Below are 8,893 nucleotides of genomic sequence, written 5' to 3'. Positions count from 1 at the left end.
TGTAGTGTTTTCATATACAATTTGAAATATTTTCATCAAACTGGTTAACATAGACTTTGTGTCATTTACTTAGTTATTGCGTTAAAACATTTATACTCCAGTTCTGGAAAAATTCACTTGTACTCTTGTTAGACAGACCATATAGGTGATCTTTCCAGTCACCCTCCCACCACCCATCTGCCCTTCTCCCCTCCCCTCCCTCACCCCTTCCCCATATTCTTGGGCTAGAATTAGGTTGTAGCTTTCATTTGAGAGCTATAAATTAGTTTCATAACAGGGCTGTGTACATTGGATACTTTTTCTTCCATTCTTTTGATACTTTGCTAAGAAGAACATTTTCCAGTTCCATCCATGTAAACATGAAGGAGGTAAAGTCTCCATCTTTCTTTAGGGCTGCATAGTATTCCATGGTGTACATATATCACAGTTTTACATTTTTCTTTTTTGAGACAGAATCTTACTTAGTGGCCCTGGGGTTGAGTGCTATGGCATCATAGCTCACAGCAACCTCAAACTCATAGGCTCAAGCAATTCTCTTACCTTAGTCTCCTGAGTAGCTGGGACTACTGGCACATAACACAACACCCGGCTGCTTTTATTTTTTATGTTTTAACTTTTATTTTGCTTGGCTATTTTTAGAGATAGGGTCTCGCTCTTACTCAGGCTGGTCTTGAACTCCTGAGCTAAGCAATCCACCCATCTCAGCCTCCCAGAGTGCTAGGATTACAGGTGTGAGCCACCGTGCCTGGCCATGATTAGGCTTCTTTTAAAAGTTTTTATGACATTTGCATTTACAAAATCTGAACACCTTGTTGTTGGGGATCAGCCTCAAACTGCACCATGGTTCTTTCCTAGTGCCTGACAGTGACAAGAGAATGAAAGAAATAAAAAGGCAGAGACAAACTATAATTTAAACAATCGGGCCCAGGGCACAGACACCTCCAAATACTGAGGACAGGTGACAGCTTTTTGTTCTGGGTTGACTCTGTTTTTATTGTATACATTATTGCTTAATCAGCAAATCAATTGATTAGTAAAATCAGCCCATGCAGTGTATGTCATTGTTCTTATGGTGCCCACATTACCAACTAAGTTACTTTTTAACTGACTCTTGAAATTACTTCTCTTGGCTCAGCACCTGTGGCTCAAGTGGCTAAGGTGCCAGCCACGTATACCTAAGGTGGCAGGTTCGAATCCAGCCTGGGCCTGCCGAACAATAATGACGGCTGCAACCAAGAAATAGCTGGGTGTTGTGGCGGGTGCCTGTAGTCCCAGCTACTTGGGAGGTGGAGGCAGGAGACTCATTTGAGCCCAGGAGGTGGAGGTTGCTGTGAGCTGTCGTGCCGCAGCACTCTACCCAGGGGGACAGCTTGAGGCTCTGTCTAAAAAAAAAAAAATAAGAAATTACTTCTCTTTTCACTTTAAGTTATTTATAAGTTTAAGAGGGAGATGCAGTTCATGAAACAAGGAACACAACTCAGAAGCAGGATGTGAGTGCAGACCCCAGTTTGACCATGCAAACAGTTTCTTGAGGCAGCAGTTAAGCTACCTAGTCCCTGCTGGGCAGACAGGCTGATGCCATACTTATGTTAAGAGCTAGAGAGAAAGAGGCATTTTCCTCTTATCTCTCCAAGAAAATGTTTCTTTCTTATCGAGGTCTTGGTGTCTGTGCTGTTTCCAGCAAGTCCTGTACCCTGCTGATTATTTTCATAGACCTCTGTACAGACTCTTACTGAGAGAAGAGGTCAAGCCTTCACAAAATCTCTGTCAGGGACTTTCACTGAGGGTTGTAGTTGGGAAAAGTTCCAGATCCTCACTTAGGGGAAAGGAAGCCTCACCAAGACCATTCTTGTCATTTGGTAGAGGCCTCTGCTGTTGCATATTTCAACAGATTTTTCTATTGATACACAATGTGGTTTGACTGTGTATATACTCTTTTTAATATCCATATCTCCAATCTCTATTTCCTTGACTATTAACTTACCTGCCATAATCAATCAAATCTCAAACTTGTTAAACTATGATTTATGTAATTTCATTAAAACTTTGAACTTAGCAAAACTCATTTTAGTTAGGCACATCAAGAAGGTATTCTTTAGCCAGGCATTATGGCAGGTGCCTGTAGTCCCAGCTACTTGGGAGGCTGAGGCAAGAAAATTGTTTTAAGCCCAAGAGTTTGAGGTTGCTGTGATACCATGAAACTACCCAGGGCGACATAGTGAGACTGTCTCAGAAAAAAAAAAAAAAGAAGGTATTCTCCACTGCCTCAGTTTCCACTGCCCAGTCCTCCCATATTTCCACCCTCACGTTGTAATCATTGTGGACTAACATCATGCTGTGGCCAGGGTAGAGTGGATCCGAACAGAAGTATCACTTCTCAGTATGCATGTTGAACCTGCTTGGGTCCCTGCTGACCAACTGCTAAGCTTGAGAGGAAGTGACCTACCTGGATTTCATTTTATTTATCATGTGTAATTTCCATACGTGCCCTTTTGCCCAGTGGGTTCTGGTTGATAGGTGTATAACAAATGTATTAGAGCAAAAATTCTGAAGCTGCTCTTGTTTCTCCCCTGCCTTGTACACAGGGTGCCAAAAAAATGTATACACATTTTAAGAAAGAAAAAAACTATTAAAAATTGTAATACTCCAGGCATGCTTGACTTACACAATTATAAGATATGGTCAATGTGACTTGTATTCATGTTTTGTTAGCAGAATTATATTTTGTTTTTTTGCAATTTTTGGCCAGGGCTGGGTTTGAACCCACCACCTCTGGCATATGAGTCCAGTGCCCTACTCCTTTGAGCCACAGGCGCCGCCCAGAATTATATTTTGTTATTAGAGTCTCACTCTGTTGCCCAGGCTAGAGTGCTATGTTACTAGCCTAGCTCACAGCAACCTCAAACTCCCTGGGTTCAGGAACTCCTCCTGCCTCATCCTCCTGAGTAGCTGAGACTGCAGGCACCCATCACAACACCTGCCTAATTTTTTCTATTTTTTTAGTAGAGATGGGGTCTCACTCTTGTTCAGGATGGTCTAAAATTCCTGAGCTTAAGGCATCCTCCCGCCTTGGTTTCCCAGAGTGTTTGGATTATAGGCATGAGCCACTGTACATGGCCTGTTATTGGTATATATTATTAAAACTTTAATATACTTTTTCCTTCCTTAAAATTTATATGTATATTTTTGTCACCCTCTGTATATACAGATAACCCTTGAACAACATGGTTTTGAATTGTACAGGTCCAGTTATAGGCATAGATCATGGGATGTGGAGTCCATGTATAAAGAGGGTTCACTTTTTTTTTTTTTTTTTTTGAGATAGAGTCTCATCTGTCCCCCTGGGTAGAGTGCCGTGGCATTACAGCTCACAGCAACCTCCAACTCCTGGGCTCAAGCGAGTCTCCTGCCTCCGCCTCCCAAGTAGCTGGGACCACAGGCGCCCGCCACAACGCCCGGCTATTTTTTGGTTGCAGCCGTCATTGTTGTTTGGCGGGTCCAGGCTGGGGATTCGAACCCGCCACCTTAGGTGTACGTGGCTGGCGCCTTAGCCGGTTGAGCTATAGGCGCCGAGCTAGGGTTCACTTTTTGTATACACGAGTTTCATGGGGCCAACTGCAGACCTTGAGTATGCATGGATTTTGGTATACTCAGGGTGTCCTGGAACTAATCTCCTGTAAATGCTGAGGGACAACTGTTCTGTTACTTGCTTACCTCTTAAATGTTGATACTTTTCCTTTGCAGCTGAAATGTGGCGCGTGTGGTGCCATTGGGCACATGAGGACAAACAAATTTTGCCCCCTCTATTATCAAACAAATGCTCCACCTTCTAACCCTGTAGCCATGACAGAGGAGCAGGAGGAGGAGTTGGAAAAGACAGTCATTCATAATGATAATGAAGAACTTATCAAGGTTGAAGGGACCAAGATCGTCTTGGGGAAACAGCTAATTGAGAGGTAAGGTGTAGGAGGCAGAAACTGCTATGGTACAGTGTTATCAGAGTTTGATGATGTTGGTGGGTGATGGGTGGATGTGATTGGTTCTCTGAAATGAAACTGAGCGTACTGGGATTCTGATGAGTTTTCCTCAGTATTTGTTACCAGGAATGAAAATTACACCACTTCTTAAGTCCCACCATTTGTTATTGCACATGCTCCCTAACTTTTCTGAGTCTCAGTTTCCATAATTATAAAATAAAACTACCCTGAGGGTAGTTAAGATAAAACAAGAGAGACAAGCATATAGTACAGTGCCTGGCATGTTATATAGACACTCAGTAAAGGTTAATTTCCCTTTTCCTATTCTACTTTCAGGCACTTAGAATATTTGCAAAGTCCCTAATCTCAAGCATTATGATAACATACCATCCAAAAAGATTGAGGACACACATAAACTATGCTTACACCTATCTTTTGCTCTTGGAAAGTTTAATAGATAATAAAATGGAGAAGTTTCTTTGTTTTGTTTTTTGTTGTTGAGACAATCTCACTTTGTCACCCTCAGTAGAGTGCCATGGTGTCACAGCTCATAGCAACCTCAAACTTTTGGGCTTAAGCTATTCTTTTGCCTTAGCCTCCCATGTAGCTGGGACTACAGGCACCTGCCCCAATGCCCAGCTGTTTTTAGAGATGGGGTCCTGCTCTGGCTTAGGCTGGTCTCGAACCCGTGAGCTCAGGCAATCTACCCACCTCAGTCTCCCAGAGTGTTGTGCCTGGCCAAATGGAGAAGTTTTGAAAAATTTTCCCCTTTCTAGTTTGAAAGTTACAAACATACAGAAAAGTTGAAAGAATACAGTATTTCTCTAAATTCACCAATTGTTAGCATTTGCTGCATTTGCTTCATCTTTATATACCTAAATGTTTTTTCTTCCTGAACCATTTTGGCAGTAAGTTAGTTATAGGTGTGATGTTACCACATCCAAGGTAGTTATTAATTCAGTAACATGTAATATTTAGACCTCATTGAAATTTCCTGTTGTCTCAATGCCTTTTATTGCTTTCCTTTCAAATTCTGGATCCAGTTCTACTTCAGAGGTTAAGTATATTTTGAATTTTTCTTAATCTAGAATGGTTTTCCCTGCCTTTTCTTTCTTTCTTTTTTTTTTTTAAGAGACAGAGTCTCACTTTGTCACCCTCATAGAGTGCTGTGGCGTCATAACCCACAGCAACTTCCAGGTCTTGGGCTTAGGTGATTCTCTTGCCTCAGCCTCCCAAGTAGCTGGGACCACAGGCGCCCCCCACAATACCTGGCTATTTTTTGGTTGCAGCCATCGTTGTTTGGCAGGCCCGGGCTGGATTCGAACCCTCCAGCTTAGGTGTATGTGACTGGCTCCTCAGCCACTTGAGCCACAGGCGTTGAGCCTATTTATCTATTTTTAGAGACAGATTCTCACTTTGTCACCCTCAGTAGAGTACAGTGGCATCACAGCTCACAGCAACCTCCAGTTCTTGAGCTTAGGTGATTCTCTTGCCTCAGCCTTCTGAATAGTGGGGACTACAGGCACCAACCACAATCATCCAGCTGTTTTTTGTTGCAGTTTGGCTAGGCCGGGTTTGAACTGGCATCCTACTCACTGAGCCACAAGCACCGCCTACCTTGAGTTTAATTGAGATTTTTTTTTCTTGTGTGGGTCTATGGTTAATCTAGTTTCAGATTGGTATTGAGTATGTGTGATGCTTACTTTTCTAATCTTGTGATACTTAGGAGAATGTTCACAAGTCCATCTAGGTTGTTTAAAAGGATACAAATTTCCATCTTTTCTTTTAGGAATGAATAATATTCCATGGTATACATATACCAGTTTATTAATCCATTCATGTGTCAGTGGGCACTTGGGTTGTTTACACATCTTTGTGATCATGAATTGCGCTGCTATAAGCATTTGAATGGAAGTGTCTTTTTCATAAAATGTCTTTTTTTCCTTTGGGTAAATACCTAATAATGGGATTGCCAAATTAAATGGTAGGTCTACTTTTACTTCTTTGAAGAATCTCCATATGTCTTTCCATAGAGGCTGTACTAGTTTGCAGTCCTACCAACTGCACATTAGTGTTCCTTTCTCTCTGCACCCATGCCACCAGCTGTTGCTTTGGGATCTTATAATGTAGGCCATTCCCACTAGAGTTAGATGATATCTCAAAGTGGCTTTGATTTGCATTTCTCTGAGCATTTTTTCATGTGTTTATTGACATTCTTCTGTCTTCATGAGAAAAGTTTCTGTTCTTGTCTCTTGCCCAGTTTTTAAATGGGGTTGTTTGCTCTTTTCTTATTGATACACTTGAGTTCATTGTAGATTCTGGTGATTAGCCTTTTGTTGGATTCGTAGCATGGAACTATCTTTTCCTATTCTGAAGGTTATCTTTTTTGCTTTGTGGATTGTGTCTATTTTCCAGGGTTTTTATTGTCTTATGTTTAAAATTTAGATCTTTTATCCATTGCAAATTAATTTTTTAAGTGGTGAGAAGTGTGGGTCCCATTTCATTCACTTACATGTAGTTAACAGGTTCTCCCAGCACTATTTATTAAATAGGGGTTCTTTTCCCTAGTGAATGCTTTTGTTTGCTTTGTCAAAGATTAGATGGCTATATGAGACTGGTTTCATCTCTGAATTCTCTATTCTGTTCCAGCGATCTATATCTGTTTTTATGCCAACAACATGCTGTTCTGATGACTATAGACTTATATTATAAGCTGAAATCTGGTCAGGTAATAATTAAACTTAACATCATTAATTTAGATGCTTAGATAGATCCCAAGCTTTAAGCCAGATCATGTCCTTTTGAAATGACTGTAAATCTTTGAGAACATCTCTACTTTCTGGCACAAGATATTATAGGCTTTCATCGAACTTTTCTTGTCCTAGACTTAGAATCTGCAGTTTGTCCAAGAAGCCCAGGTTCCTTTTATTAAGGAATGGTATTTTAAAAATCAAGATCTGGGTGTTAGTTATCAAGATCTAGGTGTTATTCATGGCCATTGAGATGTCATTTCTTCTATGCTCTTTTGTGGAGAGAACTAGGAAATATGTATATATTTTAAATCACAACTTTGTACTAGGAAATATGTATATATTTTAAATCACAAGTTTGTACTGGTACCTCTAATCCAAATTGTACTTACTGATTATTTCTCATCTTGTTCCATTTCATATTTATATCCTTTCTCTGTAAATAATTCATTTTTGACATGTATATTTATTCATTTGTTCTATGATACGAACAAAAGGTTTCAAAAATCACTATACTAATACCACCACCACCAACAAAGATATGATGTAAGTTCAAGATGTTTTTTGTAGTTTGTTATTCTTTTTTTTTTTTTTTTGAGACAGAGCCTCAACCTGTCCCCCTGGGTAGAGTGCCGTGGCATTACAGCTCACAGCAACCTCCAACTCCTGGGCTCAAGCGAGTCTCCTGCCTCCGCCTCCCAAGTAGCTGGGACCACAGGCGCCCGCCACAACGCCCGGCTATTTTTTGGTTGCAGCCATCATTGTTGTTTGGCGGGTCTGGGCTGGGGATTCGAACCCACCACCTTAGGTGTATGTGGCTGGCGCCTTAGCCGGTTGAGCTATAGGCGCCGAGCCTAGTTTGTTATTCTTGAATTACCTGCTACTAAAGGATAGTCAGGGTATTAAAAATATATTTGGAGTAATTGGGTTTTTTTGTGTTATTTTATTTATTTAGTTTTTGGAGACAGTCTCTCCCTTAGAGTACTATTATGTCATAGCTTACAGCAACCTCAAGCTTTTGGGCTCAAGTGATCTCCTTGACTCAGTCTCCTGAGTAGCTGGGACTACAGTTACCTGCCACAACACCCGGCTATTTTTTTATATTTATTTTTATTTTTTGAGATAGAGTCTCAAGCTGTCGTGGATAAAGTGCTGTGATGTCATAGCTCACAGCAACCTTCAACTCAGTCTTAAGAAAAAACCACGCCCAGCCTTTTGTGTGTAATTTTAAGAATCAATTTGATACAGTTAGATTCATTTATTTTTATTTTGTTTGAGGTTCTTTTTTTCCATTATGGTTGATTTAATTTGTCAATATCTATAATAGTTATTGTATTTTAAAGCACATTAGAAAAAGGCAAATGTGGTGGGCATGGTGGCTCACGCCTGTAATCCTAGCACTCTGGGAGGCTGAGATGGGTGGATTGCTGGAGCTGACAAGTTAGAGACCAGCCTGAGCAAAATCAAGTACCTGTCTCTACTAAAAATAGAAAAACCTGGCGGCACCCATAGGCGCTGGCCACATACACCAAGGCTAGTGGGTTCAAATCTGGCCCAGGCCTGCTAAAACAACAATGACCGCAACAACAAATAAATATAGCCAGGCATGTGGTGGACGCCTATAGTCCCAGCTACTTGGGAGGCTGAGGCAAGAGAAGCACTTAAGCCCAAGAGTTTGAGGTTGCTGTGAGTTGTGACACCACAGTACTTGACCCAGGGCAACATAGACTCGATCTCCAAAAAAGAAAAGAAAAGAAAAGAAAAAAACTGAAGCAAGAGGATCGCTTGAGCCCAGAAGTTAGAGGTTGCTGTGAGCTGTGACGTCATGGCACTGTACCTAGGGTGACAGCTTGAGACTCTATCTCAAAAAAACAAAATAAAAGTAGTAAAAAAGAGGCTGGTTTCCCCATAGTTCAGTGGCTGGCAATGGTTAGGGACAGGCCACATACTTTGGGGCTGGTGCATTCGAACCTGGCCTGGGCTTGCTAAACAAACAAAAAAAAAAGATAGCTAGACATTGTGGTGGGTGCCTGTAGTTCCAGCTACTAGGGAGGCTGAGGCAAGAGAATTACTGGAGCCCAAGAGTTTACTGTGAGCTATGATGCCATGGCGCACTACCCAGGGTGACAAAGTGCGATTGTCTCAATATTAAAAAAAAAAAAAAAA

At 41.2% G+C, this 8,893-nt stretch overlaps 1 protein-coding gene across 1 annotated transcript in view; it reads left to right on the top strand.

Moving 5' to 3' along the window:
* The window catches only part of TAF1 (TATA-box binding protein associated factor 1), a 119,365-nt gene that overhangs the window by 51,505 nt on the left and 58,967 nt on the right, over window positions 1-8,893 (top strand). The window contains exon 24 of the mRNA XM_023508051.1: window positions 3,745-3,956. Coding sequence (XP_023363819.1) covers window positions 3,745-3,956 — 212 coding nt within the window. The remainder of the gene's footprint in view (window positions 1-3,744; window positions 3,957-8,893) is intronic.

Source organism: Otolemur garnettii, unplaced genomic scaffold, assembly GCF_000181295.1.
Source record: "Otolemur garnettii isolate 467f Iridium unplaced genomic scaffold, OtoGar3 scaffold00219, whole genome shotgun sequence".
Taxonomy (NCBI): Eukaryota; Metazoa; Chordata; class Mammalia; order Primates; family Galagidae; genus Otolemur; species Otolemur garnettii.
The sequence above is the reverse complement of the archived record's forward strand: the minus strand, read 5'-3'. Positions and strand labels throughout refer to the sequence as shown.